The sequence below is a fragment of the Falco rusticolus genome, chromosome 9 (assembly GCF_015220075.1).
Source record: "Falco rusticolus isolate bFalRus1 chromosome 9, bFalRus1.pri, whole genome shotgun sequence".
Classification (NCBI taxonomy): Eukaryota; Metazoa; Chordata; class Aves; order Falconiformes; family Falconidae; genus Falco; species Falco rusticolus.
The window spans coordinates 27,468,831-27,493,898 of NC_051195.1; the positions used below are offsets into that span (position 1 = coordinate 27,468,831).

The 25,068-nt window shown below is 35.5% G+C and overlaps 1 protein-coding gene across 1 annotated transcript in view; it reads left to right on the forward strand.

Annotated features, from left to right (window-relative positions):
* The window catches only part of DNTT (DNA nucleotidylexotransferase), a 94,687-nt gene that overhangs the window by 20,174 nt on the left and 49,445 nt on the right, over positions 1 to 25,068 (forward strand). Inside the window, exons 4-7 of the mRNA XM_037400265.1 lie at positions 514 to 684; positions 1,961 to 2,032; positions 4,978 to 5,101; positions 6,415 to 6,547. Coding sequence (XP_037256162.1) covers positions 514 to 684; positions 1,961 to 2,032; positions 4,978 to 5,101; positions 6,415 to 6,547 — 500 coding nt within the window. The remainder of the gene's footprint in view (positions 1 to 513; positions 685 to 1,960; positions 2,033 to 4,977; positions 5,102 to 6,414; positions 6,548 to 25,068) is intronic.

Consider the following 25,068-nt stretch of genomic DNA (forward strand, 5'->3'; position numbering starts at 1 on the left):
TTTGCACAGGTTACACATCTGAAAGGTGAGGAAAAAGAGAGTTTGTTCCCTAAATTACTAAATAAAAAATAGCTGCCAGTTCAAAAAGAAGCAGGTGGTTTCCAGTATTGCCACAAACTCCTATTTGGTTGTGTCTGAAAATGAAGGTGTCACGTACTGACCTGCTGGATTACTTGTGTTTGGGCACAATTCTAATAATTATGGTGCTATTTCACATTGATTTATTAGATCTGCACAGAATATGGAAAGTGTATCTCACAAAAGATTTTAAAGTTTGGCTTTGTTACAGATCAGAATCTTTTCCCACATTTGCCTCTAAAATACAATTTTTGTGATACCTAGAAAATTTCAAGTGGTTCAAAAATTATGCTGAATTTTTTTAATGAACTCTATCTTTTCACCTTAGTATAAAAAATCGTTCTTGAATTAGCATACAAGGTAATCTTTCTAAGGAGTATACAGAATAGTTTAAGTTTTTGTTAACCTTTAACTTTTTTTTCTACACCTCTCCAGGATGCCTTTGAGATAATGGCTGAAAATTATGAGTTCAAAGAAAATGAAATAATCTGCCTGGAATTTCTGAGGGCAGCTTCTGTCCTGAAAAGTCTTCCATTTCCAGTAACCAGAATGAAAGATATACAGGGGTTGCCCTGCATGGGAGACAGAGTCAGAGATGTCATTGAGGTAGCGTACCTCTGAATTATCTGCCAGTTGATTCTTTTACAGATCTACTTTTAGAGGTCACAGAATGCAGCACTGATATCTCTGTGTATTTATGCAACCTTCTGTATTTCCTGTAATGACATTATATTATCCTTTTTAGTAAGTACACAATGATTTCTGGAAACCTTTTTTAGTAACATAAGGTTCTGTCATAGAACCTCTACCCTTAGGAATAAAGGTAACTAATGAATAAATAGAAATTACTATATAATGCACTATCACCTTTGTATGTAATTTTTAAAGGCTTGCTTTGATTTGGATGTGACAGGTTAACTTTTGATAGTTTTTTTCATGTGACTTCAGCCCTTGGCAACATCACTTTGCTTACCTGAAAACTTTATTAGAAATATTATTTCTGCAAACTGGTAAATATTTAGGACTTTAAGGTTAAATCCTACCTTGCTATGAGTTATAGCAGAGCCTTTTAGCTATTTGACAGCTGAACTTTACATTCTTACTTGAGCTTTGAGTGTTCTCTGTGTTTTTCTTTAATTCTTAGCCTTTTTCAGGATCCCACATCTCAGGTGCTGTTATTCCAGCAGGCAGCTGGTCAGGGGTCTCTGCTGGCTGGAGAGGTCATTGCTGGCTGATGTGATTCACTCTGGCTCCTCATTTGCTTCACTCTACCGGTTCAGAATGTAGCCTCCAAACTGCTCTTTGTACCTGCTACCTGAGGACTGGCAATTCAGTTATGATCCCACAGAAAATAGGATGATTTGTTGGGGTTTTATTATTTTGGTGTTGGATTTTTCTGGTTTTTAATTTTAGGTTTTATCAGCAAGACTGAAGGAACTGTATGCTCAAGAAAAAACATATCTGTTCTTATAATGCTCTGACTTTTAAGGGAAGTAAACTCAACCAAAACATGAAATCTAATTTTCAGGACAACTCATTGATAGATTATGATGAATAACTGCTTTCTGGCTGTGAATTTATGAGTAAATAAGTACTGCAAAATATATTCCATCGTCCCAGTTTCTACTTCATCCTTGAGTAAATTTATGAGTAAATAAGTGCTGTGAAATTTATTCTGTGGTTCCAGTTTCTCCTTCATCCTTCAATAATTTTCTGTCTCAAAAAGGATTGAAGAATTTGATCCTAATGGAGTAAAACAATATGCTTGCTAAGGGTACTCTTCATGTTTGTACAGGTTGATAAGGCTTTCTTTTAGATTATTTTACTAAAACTTACCGTAGTCTTGATTATTTTTTTGTAATTAACATTTTTCTTTGTTTAGGAGATTATTGAAGAAGGAGAGAGTTCTAGAGTTGAAGAAGTGTTAAACGATGAACGGTATAAGTCATTTAAGGTAAATCTTTTAAGGTTTGTTGCTGTTTTAAAATTTCCCTCCCTTTAGTAGACCATATACATAACCATAATTTTATTATAAAAGAACATCCAATATCAAGTATAGATAAGAAAGAAAAGTTTTGAATAAAGAGAGAACCTGTGATAGAGTAAGGAATAATGGTGAAATCTGTTACCTTTATAATTAATGTGATGCATACACAGTTGCTTTTAAGCTTGAACTAAATCTTTTTCCTGAAGATGAATATAATGCATACCCTTTGCTATAAATTTAACTCCGTGTAAGGTTTATTCTTTCCTCGGTTGATTATCATTATAATACTACACCATCTTATTCTAGCATTTAGAAAATATCAGGTGAAGAAGGTGAGTCGGATCTATTCTAATTCTCTCCTGCATGAGGCAGAAGAAAAACTGGAGATGTTTCTTTGTTAGGCAGATTGTAGGTTCAGAATTATGGTCACGCTTCATGTTGTGTGACACAAGCAACCTAAACCTCATAAATACTGCAGTTCCCATTTCTTAAATATTTAGTGAATTCTCCCTTGGAAAAACATATACTGGAAAAATATTTTTTTTTCCAATTTTATTTGTAGATTTAATCTCAAAAAATATCCTGTTTGTGCCTTCAGAAAAAATTAGAGACTAAAATGAATGCTACTGTTTAATGCTCCCCCACGTTACTCACTTCTACGTCAGCTATCAAAAGGCTCTTCCATTCTTTCTGACCCATAATACAGGGACGACAAGACAGTTGTTGATGCCATCTGCAGCAACATTCAGAAAAGAAGTATAGATCCACATATATAGCAGGATTCAGGAACAGGGCTTTAATGGTAATAAAGATTGAGTGTCAGCCATTAAATCCTATGTTTCAGGGTTTAAGGAAATTTCCTTGAGGTTAGAATAACATCTATCAGGGGACACACTTTGTCAAATATGCTTTATGCCTTGTTCCACATGGCAAATTAAAAGCCATTTATATGGACTTTTGTTAGTTGAGCACAGTCTCAATGTTTTGGCTAAATCGGCTGCAGCCAGTTTTTCCTAATTTTTTCAGGTATTTCTAAGAAAGCCAAGAAGAATCCCATACTATTAGTGAATTTGTACATTTTACTGTTTAGCATGGTTCTGGTAAATGCTACAAATCAGTCATCATAATTTAAAAGATCTTCACTGGTACCAGGACCACAATTACCAAAAAACTGAAATAAATTGTACTGTCTGTTTTAGATGTAGGGTACGTGAATGACAGGGTCAGTCTGCCTCCTTATGGAAGTGGATGCCCGAGAGAACAAGTTCACCTAATTCACCAGCTGAAAAAAAGTAATGCTCACATACACAATTGAAGAAATGGGCTGCCTGCTACTCACACTGCACTTCTGGCAGTGTCTCTGTATTGACATCTATAAATACACTGAATAATCATAGATCTTGGTGTGGGAAGAAAAATATGGAAATATTTTTTTTCCTAAAAATTTGCATAGTGGCATAGACTCTGCTTTCTTTATTTCTCTATCCCAATATTAAGTTTCTTGGAATCATTATAAACCCAGCAATAGACTGATTTGAAAATCTTTTAGCACTAGCAAAAACATTAAAAGATAACAATCTGATTAAACAGCCATGATTCAGACAGAGTAGGTAATTTCATCTATTAGATACGAAATGCAGGGTAAATGTAACATTATCCAAGATTTTAATTTTTCTCTTTTCTTCATTTTAATTATTTCCAAGGAGTTAATCTTTTTAGAAAAACACAAAATAAAGCTAGCTTGGTTGGAATTCAGAGGTTGTAGATTCAACGGAAAGAAGCAGTTATTTGTGTCTTACACAGCTACTCACTGAATTCTACAAAAGTACAAATAAACTATTGAGAGCTTCAGTATTGACAAACTGAACATAAAGAACGTGCTTTTGGGCAAGCATGAAAGTTTTCCCTCATGCTTTCATGTCACTGTTCATCTCAGATATTGATCCACTGAATAATGCTTTACAACTGTGACATTTTTTGCTTTACATCCTTTGCTTGGGAATAAGTTAAAGTACAGAATTATTTTGGAATAAATGGAATATAACCATACTAAAACCTCGGAGACTCGTAAATTTGGGAATTTTCACTATTTTACCCACTGGAAAAAAAATAATCTGTGCTCCAAATAAGACATACAGGAATTTAGCTTGACTTGTGGGAATTGAAGGGTTGTAAAACTGTTTATAATATACAGGCAAACAAAAATTATAATTTGTACTTGAAATTGAATCCCATTTTGGAAAACAATATTGGGTGTGAGCTCCAAACATATGTGTTTTATAGAATGCAGTATAAGAATAGATTAGTTATCTTGATGTACTTACCATCTGTTTCCATGCACCACTGCCCTGGGTGCAGAATTTCAGCAGCCACAGGGTTCCTACTGATCCCATCTCTCAGGAGTGCTGCAACGTCAATGTTATGTGTGCAACTGAGAGCTGGTAGTGCATATAATACAAAACTGTAATGTCAGTCAAACTGGGAAGATAGTCTTGAGACATCTCTTATTCTATGACGTCAGTATAAGGCAATCCAGCTACTTCATATTATTGTTTGCATTTCTATCAAGAAATGCAGTAAAAAAAATAAATACTGTCCTTATTTCAAGCATTAGCTGAAAGTGTGCATTTTGGTAAATCACTTAAAGGTGCTGGGGCTGCTACTGTATTATTGTTTAGATTTCATTTTAATGAGAACTGTCCACGTATAAAACCAATCGCCTGTTCAATGTAACTATGCAAAAAAAGGAAGCTGAATCTGTATGTTTGTATTACAGTATTATTTACCTTCAATATAGGATAAACTCTGCTCAGTATTTTCCCTGTGAAACCTCATTGTCATAACTACTTACTGTTAATTCACTGCTGCTATAGAGAACAACACTGAAATGTGTCCTTTTCTACTGACCTTAGCAATTTACTTCAGTCTTTGGAGTGGGAGTGAAGACATCTGAGAAGTGGTACAGAATGGGTTTACGAACTCTGGAAGAGGTAAAAGCTGACAAGACCCTGAAGCTGTCAAAAATGCAGAAAGCAGGTAAGGTGAAAGTCTTATAAAAACTTGTATCTCAGTGCTCTAAGAACTTGATGGCAGAATCAGAGGATAAAGCCAAGTTCATTTATACATATATTCTTGCTGCAGTGGCTTGTGAATATAGAATTATTAGGTTAAAATAGTATTTGGACTAACAGAGCTCCTAATTAAAGATGATGTAATTCAAAGCATATTAATATGCATATTTTTTCTTGCTTACACAGATACCCCATGAAATCTGCTCTTGTAGACAAAACTACTAATGGGCCATTATTACACGGGTCATGAAAAAATTACAACACTGGGAAAGCCCAGAAAGACCTGTCTCCTTTAAGGCAGCCCTATTTAGTGATAAATCAAGATTTGTAATGAAGTAAAATTACTCCCGTAATCCTAGCACATCTTAACTTTAAAGTGTTAAACATGGTCAGATGAATAATGTTGCTTCCCCATAGATTTTGTTTGTGTGCACTGTTTCCCTAAATAGAGGAACTCATTTAAACAAAGGAATCAGTTACATTGAGAAAAGGAGGTTATATAACATGACATTAAAACCGTGTAACTTTATTTTTGCATTAAACCAATGTATTTTACATCACCTCAGAACACCTTGGAGCAGCCTGCCCACGTTCATGCTCCCTTGGTTTTTTTTCTTTCACTTCAATCCAAATGTGAAGCAAGCTGCAGGACAGGATTCTTTTGATACAAGCTCTGTGATCAGACATAAAGGTAGCTGGGATATTTCACCTACCTCTGAGCCCTCTACTTGTGTGGAACCCCATCATTTCGGGAGGAGCACCTTTTAAAGCTGTACGTCCAGAAATGCCATTGATGGGACCTGGTAGGAAAGTCAGAGTAATTTACAAATATCCAGGTTCTCAGCAAGTGGAGCAATTATCCTGACTGCTATGTTGTTATAAATTGTAACTGCTGGTACAATTGGTAACAAATTATAATGACAAAAATATATGTAAACTACGAGGACAAAGATGAGGGAAGGAAGAGGCTGTCTCCTGCCTGCAGTCCCCACACCCAAAGCAGGAGACTGACTCCAGGAATGATGGGGAAGAGCGAGAAGATTCCTGAAGAGGGTGGATCAAAACAACATGTCCTGAAACAAACATATAGTTTCAGGTTTAAGATTGAGCATTTCTTAATTTTTGCCATTAGATCGGGTTCCCTTGCCCATGGTATGAGTTGTGTGGTTTAACTTCTTGGTGACAGGTGGCTATTTTGCACTGGCCATACTTAACACTATTATGTAGATTTTGATAATTCCGCAGAGTGATCAGTACTTTTTTGCCTTTGATTTCCAGGGTTTCTCTACTATGAGGACCTTGTTAGCTCTGTATCTAAGGCAGAAGCGGATGCAGTAAGCTTGATTGTCAAGAATACTGTGTGTATGTTTCTACCAGATGCTTTAGTTACCATAACTGGTGGTTTCAGGAGGTGAGTGAAAACAAATGATGTCACTTGGCTGTTTTATTCAGGTACACACAAAATGACATCTGTGTCAGAAAACAGAAAGAAACTTAGTGGGAAAGTATTAGTTTTTCAACAGGTGTTTTTTATATTTTGGTCTCTCTTTTTTTTTTTTTTTTTTTTTTTCTCCTCAAAATGGGAGAGCAAGCCTATGACATTCCCAGGTTCCTGTGTTTTATTATTGTAGATGGTTGAATCTAAGAATAGTTTGCGGGGGAAAATGAAGTTTAGATCACATACCATACTTGAGTATGTTTGGTCGTTGGTTTTTTTTTCCTTTTTCAGTGGATCTGAATTCCCAAGGCTGAGACTATTGTAAGGTTATTCTTAAAAGAAAGAAACAATAGCTTTAAGACAACTTTGGTGTGCATGTTGGTGTTTTTTTTTCTGAGAACTTGGTCACATGAGAACAAAATGTGCTAAGGAAGAGTTTGTAGTGTTAGAAGTGCACTTTGCAGTAAACACTGACTAAACTGAATTTACCCTAACCTCTGTATAGATAAGGTGATCTCAGTATTTCTTTCCTGGGTGATTTTTTTGTTCCTAAAGCTTGTGGTCTTGTGCTGTAAAACCAAACTTGAAACTGTTTCTCAGGACATAGACAATTCATTCTTTCAGCTCTTACCTGAGAGCTTTCCTAAAGCTACACAGCAAAGTATTGAGACTGGAAATAGTCTTCAGGAGTACTGGGTTTCTTGCTTTACTCAGTTGCCCGTTATGTCCCCACTTGTAGTACATGTCAGGCTCATAAACCAAAAAAAACCCTTACTCATCACCTTAAATCTCTTGCTGCTTGATTGGTTACTTTGTAAAACTTCAAGTATATTTTTAATATAAAAATATCTTTCAAAAATACTTGAAGTATTCTCTTAGAACTCAAAATACACAGTTCTATCACTCATATGGAACTAAAACTGGCATGAAAGTGAAAGACAAAAGAATTGAGTTAATAATTAATGTATCACTTGTGTGATATATTATTGTGAGCCTAGATAGGCCTGCATAGACCTTATACAATTTGTAATTGCTATATATAAGTACAGTGATTGTGATGAATGTATTTTATCACCATTGTGCCACCTCATGATACCTGTAATTATTCTTTGTATCTCCATTATTTATTGTAAGAATGTTTGCAGCCATAGCTGTGTAATTTGTATAGAACAGAAACATTAGGCTCAAGTCAATAAGAAACATTAGGCTCAAGTATGAACCCTGACCAGATGTACAAGAACAAGATAAAATTTTATATTCAAAGCCTCGCATCATCATTCTGTGAGTCCCTGTTTGAGTCATGTGATAGCAATCTCTTCCCACTGATGCAAATCAGCTGGGGACCTTCTGTTAGTAACTTGGATATAACTGAGAGTTGCAGGGACAGAGCTGTTATCACACTGAAAATTCCTAATTTCTTCTGATATGATATATTTTTGAACTGTGTCAGCGTATTTGTTTACAAAGTTTGAATCTCACACATCAAATTTAAACCTGTTGTTTTGCTTATTATTTCAGGGGGGTGTAATAGTTATCCATTCTCTTTTTTATTAAAAATAAGATTTTGTATCTCTAAATAGGTGTGTCAAACCAGAAGAGAAATTGTTTAAGTATCTAATGATGCCTTCAGTGAGTAATCCTGTATATTAATTAGCTTTTAAATATACAATATAAATATACAATATAAATATTTAAAAACTAAGTTGAAAATGTCAGTCCTAAATGATATTTTATCAGTCTATGGAAAATGAATGTTGCAGTGCAGAATTTGTGGAACTTAAGTGGATTGAAGTACCTTTATTAGGCACCTATATTTTGATTACTGAACTGCAATAGAGTTGATTACATCTGTTCTTTTTTTGCCCCGCTCATACAGTAGCAGTATTCATCAATGCAAAGTATGTGTAGGCTCAGTAGCTCACAGTTCTCAATTAAAAATTTATTATTTGTTTCTTTCATCATTATGTAGATATTTTAATGAAAGTAAGCAAATTTTATTAATCAAACAACTTGATTTGATGCCCTCATACTACACCTTGTACACTACTAAGTAAATAAGTAAATAAATAAGTAAAAAAAATAGCTCATGACTGCTCTGAATAATATATTCATTCACCAGGACCCAGATTTGTCTTTTTGTATATTTGTTTCATAACTTGGAAAAATAAGCAGTTTATTGTGATCATAAACCTTATTTACTAGGCAGGAAAACTGGATGAATTACAAGAAACAGAACTTCTCTTAGTGATCATGGAGATTCAACAGGAAAGTTACATTCTTTTTCCCAAACCTATCAAACACACATATAGCTGTATACGTTTAGTGAGTTGCTAGACCTTTTCCATTAGATTCCTGGAATTTCATGGAATCAAATGTTGCAACATTTCTTTTAATTAAAATTAGAAAGCCTAGCATAAAATTCAAGTAAATAATAGCTTTTTCTGAACCCCCAGCAAACTTGTCCATGGACTTTTCTACTTTTCTTTGGTTCATTTTAGCTTTCACCTTTAGTCTTCTGTATTGCTTCTTGTACTAGTCTTAACGCTAGTTGGTGTGTATAGAAGCCATAATCATGGATGGTGGTAGGTGCTTCAGATATAAATGAAAGAACAGTACAAAGGATTAAGCTGTATGTTAGAAAGTAACAGGAAAACAAAGAAGGATGGACAAGGGACAGTGGAAATGATGGAGTCTTGAAGGGAAGAGAAAAGGATATTTTGAGCACAGGTTTGGCTGATAGTCTGGAGACTGTGTTAGGACAGTGGTCACTGCTTGTGTTAAAATAGCTGGATTAAGCCAATCTGTTTGCAGATTATGTAGTACTGGAGACTCCTCTTTGTGTATTTCTAATTCGGAATGGTGGAGGATTCAGGGGGGAAAAAAGGCCATAGACAGGAAGTGAAAATCAAATTACTGCTTTGCTTCTGTGTGGTTTAATCAAAATACCAGACCTACAAGTTGTTAGAGTAATGCATGAAAATTGGAAAAGCTGATGCAATCTTACTGAGAATATACCAATGCCTGTTTCTCTGACCAGTTGTGTACAATTTATTTCCTCTTCACCTGTAACATTCTGTACTTTTAGCTTAGCCCCCAAATTCTTTCTTTTACTTCTTCCCAAAGGTCATGTTACTGAAGCAGACCTCAGTGTCTGCTACTTCCTTGATGCCTTTTCTTTCTGATTCTTTCATCTTTCAGCCTGTCTTCATGAAACAATAGCTCATAAAATATCTATAATCAGAAGTGCTTTCCTTGTGTTTTTAGTTGGAAGTGGCAATAATACTACATTTGGTTGAAGGCAACTCTTTTCAGCTATCTGAATCCATAAAGGAAAAAAAGACCTAAAAGTAACAGAAATAAAGGGTCATGATGGCAACCTTTCAGTATCTCCCTAATATGAAATCCTTCAGGAGCAAAAGGGAATAAGTTAATGAAGTCTAGATTAATTTTTTGGTACTCTCCTATAGAAACACTTAGCTAACCGCCTGGAAAACATGGTCCTTGTTATACAACTGAAGTTGGTATAGTTTTGTATGAGAGGCTGGGGAACTTTTTTTCCTTTTAAAAAAATCTTTTTCTGATGCTTACCTGAGCCATTTTGCAACAGAAAATACAACGCTGAAATACATGGAAATATAGAAGTAGGACAATTGTAGTTATGAAATAAATCACACCCACATAGTGTGGAATGCAGTTTGTTGTCTATCTAGTGAGGTCTATCAGCTTGACTGTAGAGAAGGAAGTATTGAAGATGCTGATAATGCAATATAAAGCACACCATGAACGATGTTATCAGAAAGACTGAATTTGCCATGCAGTCTTTTTGAATCAAGAATTGGCATGGCATTATTTTCAGTGCTTAGCCTCTCTTTGAATTGCTGAGATTTAAGACTGTTCTTAAAGCTAAGGAGACAAATTCTCAGGCAAGGAATAACACCTTATATTACAAATTACAAAAGTCACTGAGGGTGAAGTTTCCCTTCCAACACTGAGGTAAAGAGATGCCCTGGGATGGGGGAAAAAGAAACTATTTTAGTGTGCAACATCACTGATTAGTACTGTGTACTTGTATCGAAGGCAGGAGTGTGGTTTAGGCTAATGTACGTTGTCACTTATAAATGAGAGTTAAATTGAACACCTGATATTTTTTTTTCCTGGTTATTAAAAATGTAATTTTATTCTACAAAGAGAATTAAGGGTTTTTTTGGTAGTAAACAGCATTATCTCATCTTGTATATATTACTGTGTGTTACAGAAAATTTGATTCCTATTAGCAATGTGTTAACGCTGTTGTTAATAATGTTAGTATTGCAGGATTGTTAGTAATGACAAGTAACAGAGGACTACACACTAGGTTTCATGGCAGTGAAACTGGAGGAGTTTTCCCCCTTTTTCCTGTAGCTCTGTGTTAGGATGTGGCTTCACAGTAACTTCAAGAAAAGGTTGTTTTCATCATTGTCACCACATACTGCAAGATCCTGGGTTTTTGCTAACTTGATTTAGCTGCTGATGCTTGTTTTTTTCACAAGGAATGATCTAGACTGAGGGGTTCCTAAAAGCAAAAATATTACAGGAAGCATTATATACTATACGTAGCTTATGACTTCAGTCTCGTTCCTGGTTATTCTTATCTTAATACACTCACCCACAAAACCCAGATTTGACTGGAGAAGTTCAGAAAAGGATCTGGAATAAGAATTAAATACAATAATAAGAATAAATCATCATGTTCATTAATGGCATTTCCAGCATGGCTGTTAGCCTTTGTGTGCTTTGTCCATATGATTCAGAAGTAATTTAAAAATTAGATTTCAGTTTTGTTGTGTTCCATGTAGCACAGAAATAGTTGTGGTTAGCTCTGCAGCAGCAGGATTGTATTGCTGTCATGTGAGTACATAGTTACTACATCATCAATAGGCCTTACTTTTTAGAAATTATGTAGATATTAGTACAACAACTTCAGTTTTGACTTTCTAAAATGGTATTTACTTAGGCACACTTTTTGTTAGTTTCTCCCATCTTTGCCTTAAAATAAAGTAGGCTAAGGAGACACTTTGTTTTAGGTAAGTTTTCATACTGCAGTTCTTAAGAAGGTGTCCAAGTGTCTTGGGCAATGCATTGAGCAGAATAATTAGCACCTATTGTGTATTATTTGTCTTGATGGGAGGCTAATTCCTCCATTCTGGATCAGTCTTCAGCGAAGCTTTGTCTCAGACTCTCTTATTATTGAATTCTGTTCTAACAGGAGCCTAGTTGGAGGTCACTATCTCCTTGCTTGAATTTTATGTTATCTTTTAGAAATCGGGATTTGAGGCTCTGTAACATCTGAAGATAAGGATTGCTAATAGAAAAGCAATGAAGAGAGCAAAGGACAGGGTCAGTGTTTGTCATGCAACACTGCCCTGTTTTTGTATATTACAATGCAAAAATTTCCTGTGAGCAGTGACATTTCCTAGAAGGCAAAGGAGTGCATAAAGGAATGACCTGCGACAGGACTTTGGACTTTCCTGTTGTGTATCAAGAAAATACTTTAAAATATCCCTCCTTTCAATCTCAGAGGTAAAGTAAAATGAAGTAGCTGGGAGGAAGAAATGCTTCCAGTGATTATTTTACAGGCTTACACATGGATGAATAACTAATGTTATTGTGGCACTTTCATTTCAGAAATGAGACTTCTATAACACATCTGGAATCACAATTATCTAACTATATTGACACATGCTCATGAATGAGAGGATGTGAGATCAAATATATGAAGAATATTACACTTCCCAAGCTCTTGGTATATACTCAAGACTTTGTGGTTTGTTTAACTGAGTTAGTCGTGTGCCTCTGACTGAATTTATTTATAAATCCTGATAAAAAGCTCTATTTGACCTTTTCATATTGGATACTCCTAATAAAAGTAGCCTTTAGCAGGCTGTAGGGGCTCTACAATGAGGGTAGAACACCTGACATGACACCAAATCTTTGTTAGGTTCTGAGAAATGTATTTGAAGTCCTATTACGCAAACTGTTTTCTTTCTGCTCAGATATAGGATTAAAATAGCGCCAGACTTCAAACTAATATAAATAATATAGCAAAGGTTTCTTTCATTTAGTTTTTAGACAAACTCCTAAGCAGAGGTTCCTTATTCTACTCAGTTTGTCATTATAGTTTATCTCTGCATTTACACTATTCTTAGATATAGTTATTTCTATGCTTTTTTTTTATTGCAAAACACAGGCTATAATAAGAGAAGATATAAGCTGTACCCAGCTGCTCAAGTCCAAATACTGTAATTTTTTCTCACTTTCTTCCACTGCTGTTATAAGAAGTAAACTTTTATCTGCTGCTATTTCATTTTGTCAGGGAGAAATCTGCTGTAAAGGAGCTGTGAGGCAAGCTGCTCACTGAACATTTGAGCTGATACAGTAGTTTGCACACACTCTAATTTAAGCAGATCCTAGAAGAATCTAACAATTCTTCCAGCAACAAACTGGAGAGACTGTTTGGATATCATTCATGAGCACAGCTTTGCCTCTGATAAACTATAGTCCACTTTGGATTGAGGCTTTTAGCCCAGAGATGTTCTAATCTGATCTTGTTGGTCTTAAAGCTTAGTAAAACAGCTTTACCTTACTGAACTCCTTAAGTTTAGAAGTGTTTGACCTTGAGGTATTGGGATGCTGTGAACAAAACTATTCTGTGGCAAGAGTTAGAGGAACTACAACTAGGAAAGAACAGAGGTCATCACTATAGTGTTTCTGCTTCTAATTTTATGTAATCCATTAAAAAATAAGTTGAGAAAGGAGAAAATCATTTTTATCCAAATTAATGGCTAGCCAAGTCAATCTACAGGATAATCTATTGGAGTAATTCAGATACTTCCTCTTGTCATTAGAGCTTTGATTATTTTTCCACTCATTTCATCTATTATTAGCCATGATGAATTGTGAAGTAGGAGCTGATGAATAAGGTATCTGTAAGTCACGGACAAAAAGAACTTTGTAAGAATCCATGAAACAGTTGAGTACCCAGCACAGCATATTCTTTCAAAAACTTGTTGATTCAAGACTTTTTAAATGCCCTACTCTATTCAAATGTTTACCACTTTCATAGGTTTATCTTCTCATTAGAAGGATGCTGGTTTTGGTTATATACTTCTCTCTGAGGCTACTTCAAATATGGGTCCAGGGTGGAGGTGGCAATGCCGCTGATTTCTATGAAGGTAGAAGTTTTACACTGTACATGTAGAGCCAGAAACTCTTTGGCTTAGCCTTACTGTTTCCATAAAACCTACGCCTCCAGGAATGCATTTCCAACAGCCTTAACAGTGAATAGCCTTTTCTGTGTCCTATCAACACTGATGATGACAACCAGTAAGCAAGCCAGAGTGATACAAGTAATGTTAATACAGCAAAATATGAAATCCCAGACTGTATTATATTAGAACTATTACAACAAAGCCTTCTGTATTAATGTTAATTCATTTTTTTTTATACTGAATTGGAAAAAATGAGAATGAAAATCAAAACTAGGGGTCATGTATTTCCTTGTCAGTCAATCTGAAATTTTGGTTATGTACTGATACATGATCAGGTTTTGTTACCATTTTAATTCTAGACAAAGTTTTCATATGAAACTGGCTAAATTCTTTAAAATTATTGGAGTGATGACTGCTTTGGGCTATTTACAATATTTGTCATTATAAAGTACAAGGAATACTTGCAGTGGGATTTTTCAAATTACAAAGGCTAACTTGTAGAGGCAAAACAACATATCACAAGTACATTAATAGAACTAGGATAAGGTATTGTCTTAAAGACAGATGATTTCTTTACAGTTCACATAAAAGCAATGTTTTGTTCATTTGATATCCAAATAATAGTCAATGTTAAAACAAAAACCACAGCCTGAAATTAATAGAAAAAAAATGCAACTATTTCTAGTAAAGATGCAACTATTTCTGGTGTAATAACAAAACTGAAATTCACAGGACTCTAACTGGTTTTGACCACAAATTGTAAGTTGTTTGCCTTTCCCTATGAAAATTTATTTTAGAAGAGTGTATGAGAGAAAGTTGCCAGATAATCTTGGGCTGATAGGTCAGTCTGACCATTATCAGAGGCAGAAATGCCCTGTTACAGAGAATCTTGTCGAAAGATGTGGTAAGATGCAAAATTTAAAAACAGCAGCTATAAAATACAAGTGAGACAGATTAAGTGAGAAATTTTCTGTAAGCAGATAATTTATGGATGTATATGTATGTGAGTATACACTAAACCCACACACATTTATATATATGAAGAGTATATATGAAGAAAACAGAATGACATTTAATAATGGTATTCAAAGAATTTTTCTCCTCTCGCTTTTTTTCTGATTTGCCCTTTACGGTCATTTTCAATCATTTTTGGTGCATAAGGGTCAGCCATTTGACAATTCAGAGTTTCTGAATTGTATGGCAATATTTTTAGAATGCTTGCTACTGCATAAAACCAAAATGTTAATGGCTTCACTAAGTCAAATTAAATTTTAATGGCCATGGTTTAATTTTTCTTTTAGCCTGTTCACATCCTTTAAGTAGCGTTAAGTGTGGTTCAGTTGTCTTCTAATATCATAGCTGACCTGAATAGCCTTTTAGATGAAGCAGATTTGATACTTTTTAAATAAATGAAGATTTCTTTTTATTGGTTAAATGCTGATATTTACAGCTCATTTAATCCATTTGTTGAGATGCAGTGTCAAAGAAACAACAGTGTTTTGTGCAGTGCTGGTGAATAATGTGTATAGATGAGACAAAAAAAACCCCACAGCATCTGTTTTGTAGGTGAATGGAATCTAAGGAAGAAGAACTCAAAAAGATCTATTTAAGATTTTAAGAAAGGTGCATTTAAGATTTTAAGAAAGGACTGAGAAATGAAGAAAATTATTTGCCAAGAAGTTACACATCGAAAACGTTTTAGGAAATTGTGAGAAAAATAGTGACCTAAGAATGCAGATGCCCCTCATAAATTTATTCTGATATCTTGCAGATAATCTAATCTCTAAATAGTAGATGGATGTCTCATGTTTTTTAAATCTGTTCATTCTATATTAATGTAATACACTTTAAGTTAATATTTTCATGGATTATTTTGGTGTTTACAATGTAGTATGCCTTTTACTTCTACATAAATTAATAGAAATTGTTAGAAATCTACTACAGTTAATACAAAAGCATCTCTGATGTTTCCACAGTTCTGTTTGATGTTTGTTCTCATTTTTGGATGAAAGTTTCTCAGAACCTTCACTGTATAACAGAGATGGACTACTGTGATGAAACCTTCACTCTGTATGGAGGCAGGCATGGGGAGGGACGCTTCTGGGTTTACTGCTCAGCATGGGGTGCCACAAAAGAATCTGGGGGTCTGTTATGTAGAAGATCTGGGTTGAGGATGATCTGGACCGTAGATGTACTTTTTCCAGTGGCTTTTGTTATCAAAGTGGAAGAGAATGTGATTGTCATCAAAGAATTCAGCACTAACTTCGCTTTTGCCAGTTTAGTTGCTTGTGTGAGTGTCAGATTATAAACCTGCCCATGAATAACTTGCTTTCTCCTGATGTCAAGTCCTAGCTCTGGGACAGATACCAGTCTGTCATGACGGCTGGCTCATAAGACTTGCCCAGGTGGAAGGAAGCAGTGACAGCTGTCAGTATGAATAACGGTACTCCCAGCTCCAAACTCCAGTGGCTTGTGCAGTGGCACTCTAAGATAATATACCATTAGAATTCTAAAATGTTAAAACAGATTTTGCATTATTTTTGCTTTGGCAAACTTGTCTGGGAAATGGTGTGTGTTTGCAAAAGTTATAAAGGGGGGTTATAATGCAACTATTTATAATTCTAACATATCAATGAAATATACTTAATAACTTATATTCTACTGACCATTCCCATTTTAAAAAAGTTAGCAATAAAAATTGTGATTTATCTTATGCAAAGTTAACTGAAAATTATTCATTCAGCATTTTAGAACAATTAACATAGGCAGTACTGGTTACTATTAGCATTATGGAAGTTAAACATGTGTTACTAAGTTCTGGTATGACTTATATTGAAAACACTTCCCTGTTTTTGTTTTGAAGGGGAAATGCTCTGCTTTTCTTTGAACACAGTTCTTCCAATATACAAATATGTCATTTTTCAGTGAGCATAAACCACATATTAAATAATCTTACAAAAAGTCTTTTTGCACAGGACACAGGTATTGGTGCTGATACAGTTTGAACAGGATACCATTTCATCCAAAAAAATCACATCAAGCCCTGTGGCCCCAGGCATTATTATAACATAGAATCTGGGGCTGGGGCAGGTTGCATGATACAGAGCATGTACTAAAATTGATTTATTGGTGTAATTTTATAAGGTGGAAAATCTGCTTCCTACACTAAAGGTGAACTATTGCTCTTTGAATGTTTTGGTAATTTGGATGTAGATTAGTATGATATGTCACGAGGGAATTAAAGCTGTTCTGATTAAAAGGAAGTTGTACAAATAATTGATATCTAACATTAACGTGTACAGAGATGTATTCACAGACTGAATGAGCTTCATTTTCAAAATCTGTAGAGAGAATGACAAGTAATTCTTTAACAGAACATCTCAGGCAAGATCGATGATGATAACCTTAGAACTATTCTGTAGTAGAGTCATGTTATATGTGCTGCAGTTAATTTGAAGTGGATTAAATAGGGCTCATGTAGTCTGCATTCTTTTTCATGCTACTGATATTAGATATAACAGGAATACGATAAAGAGAGAATATGAAATTCTAATTTTCAGTAAGTTTTGAATTTTATCACATGCTTCACTGTGTAAGAAAGTCTAAATTCAGTGAAGATTTGATTAACATTTTGGAATTCTGTTTTAGTGGCTTTTTATTAATGTTTGGGTTGTTGGGTTTTTTTTTAAATACTAGAGGACAGGAGAATTTGTATACTACTATTTGGGAAGAGTTTTGGTGAAAGAGGATGTTGACAATGTGAGCATTGCAAGCCAAAATGTATCAGTGGTGTTAAAGAACAGCTCTATACCTAGAAACTAGGATAGTTAATGAAGTAGATCATATGTCTATATTTGGAAAATATCTGCCAAAATGTTTATAAGTGTTGTTCGTTTTCTGTGAAAATTTTCAATTCTTCATTGAAGAATGGGAGAAATGTCATTCTGTTGCCTGGTAGGAACTATAATTCAAGTGATTTTTATTTCTTCAGTAAAATGAGTTCCTTACCCAGAATTTCTCTTTCATGACGAGTCTCAGCTATAGTAGTTTCATACTATATTGTGTCACTTCACCTAAAGATAAGGGGATGTGCATTATAGAAGAGGTAGTCAGAGGCACAGAAACCTCTTTGAAGTGTTACAATGCCTTTTCAAGATCACTGAAATGTTTTGATTCCGGTTTTAGTGAAGAAATTGAAATGACAACTTGGATTAAAACATTTCTTATTTATATTTAACTGTCTACACAACCCCTTCTTCTTTCTCTCATCTTCCTGACCAACACTGCTAAATCCTACTTGTAAATAATAGGTTGAGTGATTAGAGAGAGAATAAACTAAACTATAATTATCACTTTGAATTTGTAGCCAAATCAAGCACCAGCAAATATTTTCCGGTCATTAGTGGGCTGTTTTTTTAAAGTGGTTGGGGTTTTTTGTCTTTTACATGGATATTCTGGAGAAGCATCATATTTTGAAGTACTGCACTGAAAAGTCACAATAGTCAGGGTGTCTCTTATAAACATTTGACATGAAGACAGCTAATGTCATGCATTGACTTCTGAAATGCTCAGTCAGTGAATTTAAACAGACTGATTTTAATACTCAGGCAAGGAAATATGTTGAAGTAGGATATTTAAAATATACTGTTTGAAAAGTATTTGCTGTAAATGGACGAGCACTAACAGTTTTATGGACTGTCTCACAAATAAATAGCTGTAGAGTAAAATACATTCATGATAGTACATAAAACGGTTAAGTAAAAAATCTTCTAAAAGTTGTAAGGCATTAGGTACAAGAAGGACTATTCAGATAGTAGAATATAGCCAGGGAAAGATGAAGTAGCAAGGTAAAAGGAAAGAGACAGGATATTTCAGCTAAGGTGGTAAGATAAAAGGAAAACAAAGAACAAGGGGTCAAATCAAAGATGTACATGGCTTCGATAAGACAGGGATACCTAGACTTTAGTAAAGCCTTTGACATCATTTCCTACAGCATTCTTCTGGAGAAACTGGTGGCTCATGGCTTGGATGGAGGTTGTGTTTGCTGGGTAAAAAACCAGCTGGATGGCCAAGCCCGAAGAGTGGTGGTGAATGGAGTTAAATCCAGTTGGCGACTGGTCACAAGTAATGATCCCCAGCACTCAATATTGGGTCTGGTTCTATTTAATATTTTTACCACTGATCTGGACAAGGGGATTGAGTGCACCCTCAGTAAGTTTGCAGACAACACTGAGTTGGGTGGCAATTGGGTAGGAAAGCTCTATAGAGGAATCTGGACAGGCTGGAGTGATGGACCAAAGCCAATTGTATGAGGATCAACAAGAAGTTCTGGGTCCTGCACTTCAGTCACAACAACTCCACGCAATGCTACAGGCTTGGGGATGAGTGGCCAAGAAGCTGGCTGATGGAAAAGGACCTGGGGGTGTTGGTCAACAGCTGGCTGAATAGGAGCTGGCAGTGTGGCCAAGAAGGCCAACAGTATCCTGGCTCGTATCAGAAACGGTATGGCCAGCAGGACAAGGGGAAGGGATTGTCCCCCTGTACTCAGCACTGGTGAGGCCACACCCCAAATCCTGAGTTCAGTTTGGGGCCCCTAGCTACAAGAGGGACATTGAGGTGCTGGAGGGTGTCCAGAGAAGGGCAATGAAGCTGGTGAAGGGCCTGGAGCACAAGTCTCATAAGAAGTGGTGAAGGGAATTTCCGTAGAAAAGGAGGTTCAGAGGGGACCTTCTCGCTCTCTACAGCTGCCTGAAAGGAGGTTGTAGCAAGGTGGGTGTCAGTTTCCCAAGTAACAAGCAGTAGGACACAAGGAAATGGCCTCAAATTACACCAGAGGATATTAGGAAAAAATTCTTCATGGAAAGGGTGGTCAAGCATTGGAATAGGCTGCCCAGGGAAGTGATGAAGTTGCCATCTGTGGAGGTATTTAAAAGACATGTAGGTGTGATGCTTAGGGACATGGTTTAACGGTGGATGGTTGTACTCGATGTTAAAAACACTTTTCCAACCTAAATGATTCTATAGTTTGTTAGAGAGTTCTGTTCCTTACGTTTTATCTATAAAATAATTTAATTGGGGTTCACCTGCTAACAGGAGGATGCTCTACAAAATCCAAGCCACTCAAGGTGTGAATGGAATGAAGAGAGCAGATAGTAACACTGTCTTTGTAGCACTGAGACCTACAGAAGACAGTGTTCTTGTCTAAAGGAAAATTGAATCAAAGGTCTGCATAAAGAACAAAGCTCTGCTGGCAGTCTTAGACTAAGTTCCCTGCTCACTCACTTGAATTTTTACAGTGAACTGTGTCATCTTTCCAGGATTGGGCTGACGCGGGTGTTTCAGAACTATGCTTGCATACCCCTAGTACAAGTAAGGTAGTTGGGAATTTTAAGGAAGCATAATCCAGAGCAAACAAGATTGCTGTCTTTAAGGCAGCTTTAATGAGCTGAGGATAGGGTCTGATTATCATTAAGAGATTTAATTAATGTTTTAAGAAATAATAGTGTTAATGATCCTTACCCAGCTTTCCATCAGAAATATATATGCACCAGAAAACAAGTGTGTATTTGTTATTTTGTTTCAGACAATTGTATTTAAGCATCTCTACTCATGAGCTCCAACGCCTGTCACTAAGCAATTCAGGACAGAAGTAGAAATAATTAATTACATTTTGTCTTGTTTGCTGTCCTTCCTGAATGTGTGTTGCTTCCTTTGAGAGCTTTCTGATGCCTCAAATGTTTTTAAGTATATTTCTTACTATTCATATACCAAGTAATTTTGTTTGTTAGTATGTTTTACTCATAAGTGTTTCAGGGCATTTATGCCAGAGATGAAGTTGTTCTGAAGATTTTGCCTTCTATTAGTGAGCAGTTAGTAAGGTGAACAATATTATCCTGTGGTTCACTGTTTGCAAAAGAGATTTTCTAGGCTCAGATGCCAGACAGTTCAGGGTTTGCAGGATCAAATGCCTGTTGTTTAGAGAGAGAGATTAAAACCCAGTTCTGATCATAATATGTAATATACTGCATCACATTTACCATGGTTTTTGTCCTAGAAAACAGGATATTTACAGCAGAGTTTGCTCATTGCCGATTTACTCTTTAGCAGAAGTCAAAGTTTATTATGGGCTAGTTAGTTGCTGTAGACTGTTGACAGCGCAAGCAAAAAATGACTTTTTCCTGGCAGATAATCATGAGAAAAGCTGCAAGCATCGGTGACCTTGTATTATGCTTAGAGCAACCACGGGGTACGTTTTGCAGATCCCTGTGAGCAAGAGTAAACATAACATTTTAATTAAGTGTGGTTTGATTGTGCTAGTGGTGTGGGGACAAGATAATGAAGAGGTAACTGCTGGCTAAACTTATTTTATTATGATAGGATTCAGACAGGACATTTTCTACATGTCAGATAACAAGGAAAAGACTAAAAAGGTTAAAAATAGATCATGTAGGAAATGCCTGAATTACAAGATGTAGCCAGAAAGAGTCACTGTAGTTGCTTTCATTTTGGGAATAGTGGAATGTATTATGGATTGTTACTGTGCTGTGGAAGAGTTGGATGGAAAAGTTGCAGGCAACGTTTTTGAAGAATGGAAAATCAGCATTAAATAGAGACCAGCAAAACCTGATAAGATAATCTGTTATAATTATCAGCCATGCTAGCTGTTCTGTGATACTACTAGGGGCTATCTTGGAGAAGAAAAGGAAAAAAAAAGGTAAAACCTTATGATTGCTTCTTCTCATATAAGTTTATAATTAATTTTATAAATATATACAATTAAAAATAAAAACATAAAAAAGAAATAAAATTATAATAAAATTATAATTAAAGACAAGTTTATAAACTCACATTAGTTCATAAACTTTTAGACTCCGTTATATTAATAATTAGAGACTGCCGAAAATTTTGCTTTCCTTTTTTCCTTTGGCATATCTCACTCCTAGACACAGTTCTAGTGGGTAAACACAGCAAACATTCCTGGTTATATGATGCTGTTGCAGAGGCTACTGTGTGCAGTTGCACCTAGTTTGTCTGTGTTAGTAACAATGTCCTCACGGAACGCTGTTGCTTATGAAATGTCTCGATGTTGATATTATATTATACATTTGTATCACTGCCATAAATAATACTACATCTGGACTTAGTAAAAATAGATTATATCACCTCTGTTCAAACTTCATAAATGAAATGTGAACAACTGATCGGTACGTTTTAGCTGAAAGGTCAGTGGGAGCCTTGGCATTTCTGCTGAGTCACGACAAAACAGGGGGGTGCTTTCATCTGATTGTTTGAGTATCTGAACTGGCAAGAAATGGTGACCAGGACGTGCTTCTTCACATTTCATCTAAAGAAATAAAAATTCATAGCTACAGTGAAGATGCCCTTACATTGTCCCGTTACCTGAGGTCACGCAACAATGCAGGGGTTGAAAAAGTCAAGACTATATTCAGGGGAAAAAAAAAATCAGAACAAGAGTTTAGAGAAATATAAATAGACTGGTTCTTTGAGAGAATGAAAACATATGGCTCGAGCTTTACAATATCTGGATCGGGAAAAAGGGCACAGAAAGAACACCTAAAAGTTGCTCTCGGAGTATCTCCTTGCCATGGTTTGGGAATTAAGAAAGTTGGTTAATAATAATCAGAAGTTATTAATTTAGGATTAAATCAACTAATCCAACTTCATGAGCTCCTTAGTCTGATTGAGGATCATGTCTTGAAGCAGAGCAAAGGAATTTTGTAAAAGACAGTAACAAGATTTTGCTATGGAGAGATTTGCTTAAGGCAGAAGATAGATTTAATGACAGTCTACACTTTAAAAGGCTTTTCTGTTATGCTTACACTTGTAGAATATATTGGCAGCTTTTCTCTGTGGAGATGCAGTGTTCCTTTGCTAGTATAGTTTAAATGATTGTCTCAAATGGATAACCTAAATTGACCCAAAGGGTGTAACTTTCAGCTCCAGGGAACTGCTGGCTAACTGTGATTTCACACAACACAGCTATCTTGGCAAAACACTGATGTAGACCATGTGGACAAGCTTTGAATCTCAATTGACGTTTTAAATCTGATCACAAACCAGACATGGTTGTTGTATCCCATAATGCTAGTGTAAAATATGATAATTTTAATAGTAAATACTATTTTCTCTGTAAAATTCTAGTTTTCTAAATTATCCCATAGGTTAAAAATAAAGTCCCCTTCTCTTAGACAAAAATACTAGATCACACAATCCAAATTAGATTTCAAAAGAGAGCAATTTTGTTTTCTCTAGATTATGCTTCTGTAAAATTCCCAACTACTTTACTTGCAGTAGGGGTATGCAAATATAGTTATGGAAAATCCATATGTCAGCCCAATCCTGGAAAGACTACACAGTTCACTCTAAAAATCAGAGTGAGCAATGTCATTAAAACTAAACAGATTGCAGGTACGCTTGAAGTTTAAACTGTGCATATTTTTTCTAGAAATACTTGAGTAGAAATTGAATGTCTTGGTAGAAAGACTAGACTCAAACTCACCATCCTGCAGCTGTATGCTAGCAATCACGCAACTGTTTAATCTGAAATTAGCAGATATCATATTCCATTAGGTGGAATAAATGAATAAAATATCTTAAAGCAATCACAACTGAAGCAGATTTATACATAGTGCCACAATGTCAGAAAGTTCAACTTCATAAATCAGCTTCTCATGTGTTTGTGACTAGTCCAAACGCATGAACAATTACCTGCACTCCTCAGTCATCATACCACCAGCTCAAACAAAAGTCTTAATCCTACTCTATGTTAGAATTCTGGAATGTCATTTTTTTGGGGGTGGGGTGAGTGGTTTTTTTTGGTGTTTGGTTTGTGGTTGTGTTTGGTTGTTTTTTTTTCCAGTGGAGGCAAGCAGTCTATTTCTCAGTTCAAAGAATTTTAATAGAAAACCTGTCATGTTTATATAACTTCCAGTACAGCTGAGCAGGAAGCAAATAGAAACCTTTATTTTTATGGTAGGTTGATTCTACAGATTGTCCCATCACTGCCAAGTAAGTGAAACCCAGGCTGAACATCTAATATTCAGATGTTCTGAAAAGGCACTTTTCCTTTCCTGCATGAACATCAATATTGTCTTTTAAATTGTTTAAAGTGAGTGTTTTGATTTTTGGAAATGCCAAAGTAGACATGCATGAAAAAGATATTTTGAGGAAGGTTTCTGTCACAAAGGGATATGACAAAGGAATAATCCATTTGACAATCTCAAGAGAATTAGCTAGAGACAGTTAAAATGGACTGGGATTGAATGCACTTTTTCAGTCTACCACCAGGAAGCTTCAATACAGCAAAAAATATTTCTATAAAGATATTTGTTAATTTCACTATAGTGTCAGTATAGAAAAATATCTTTTTCTTTCTTCTTTCGAAATATATCTTAAATATTAGGATATATATATATTAATGAGATTCTGAGTAAGTAGAATAGGAATATGATACTGAACCAAACAATTGTCTCTTGGACAATAAAAATCTAAACTAGTAAATGGAAACTGCTTCAATTGCAGTTCAGTTGTGAAATACTTTTCTTTCTATTAAAAAAAAGTGTGACAAATAGCTTCATTAAAGCATTTTTAAAAATATACAGCTTTCATAATTAATAATACAGCTTTGTCTACTTATTTAAGTAAATAATTTGCTGCTGACCTTTCTGCTTTCTCTGCTGCATTTTTAATGTCATTGAAGAGATCACTAGGTTATTGTTCTAGCAATATATAACTCGCTTAGCTGAGGTTTTGCTTTGCAACTAATGCTGTTGGAAACGTGGTACCCGAGTAGATTATATATCAGCTGAGATGGAATCAAAAAGCTGGAAAGCTTACTGGCTTACAAATCCAAAACATCAATGCATCTCAACCATTCAGTTCTACCTTTAGGCAGTTGGAGTACATGTATAATCTACAGCCAGCTCTTGATTACTCCATCTAAATACCTCATGATGGCAAACTTCATCTCTGGCAGACACCGGCAGAAGGTGGACACAGTGCCTGAATTTTTCTTGGATCAGAGCAAATCTATACAATCCAGATCCAGAAGGGTCCAGCACTCTCCCCATTTGTGCTGTGAAAAGCACTGGTCACCAACGACCTCCAAAGAAATCAGACATAAATCCTGAAAATCCTAAACTTCTCCTTTCATAATCTCATATTGATTTATTGTTGGATAGAGGCAGAGGTAGTTTTCTTTACCCTTTTGCGGTTTTTTTCCCCCAG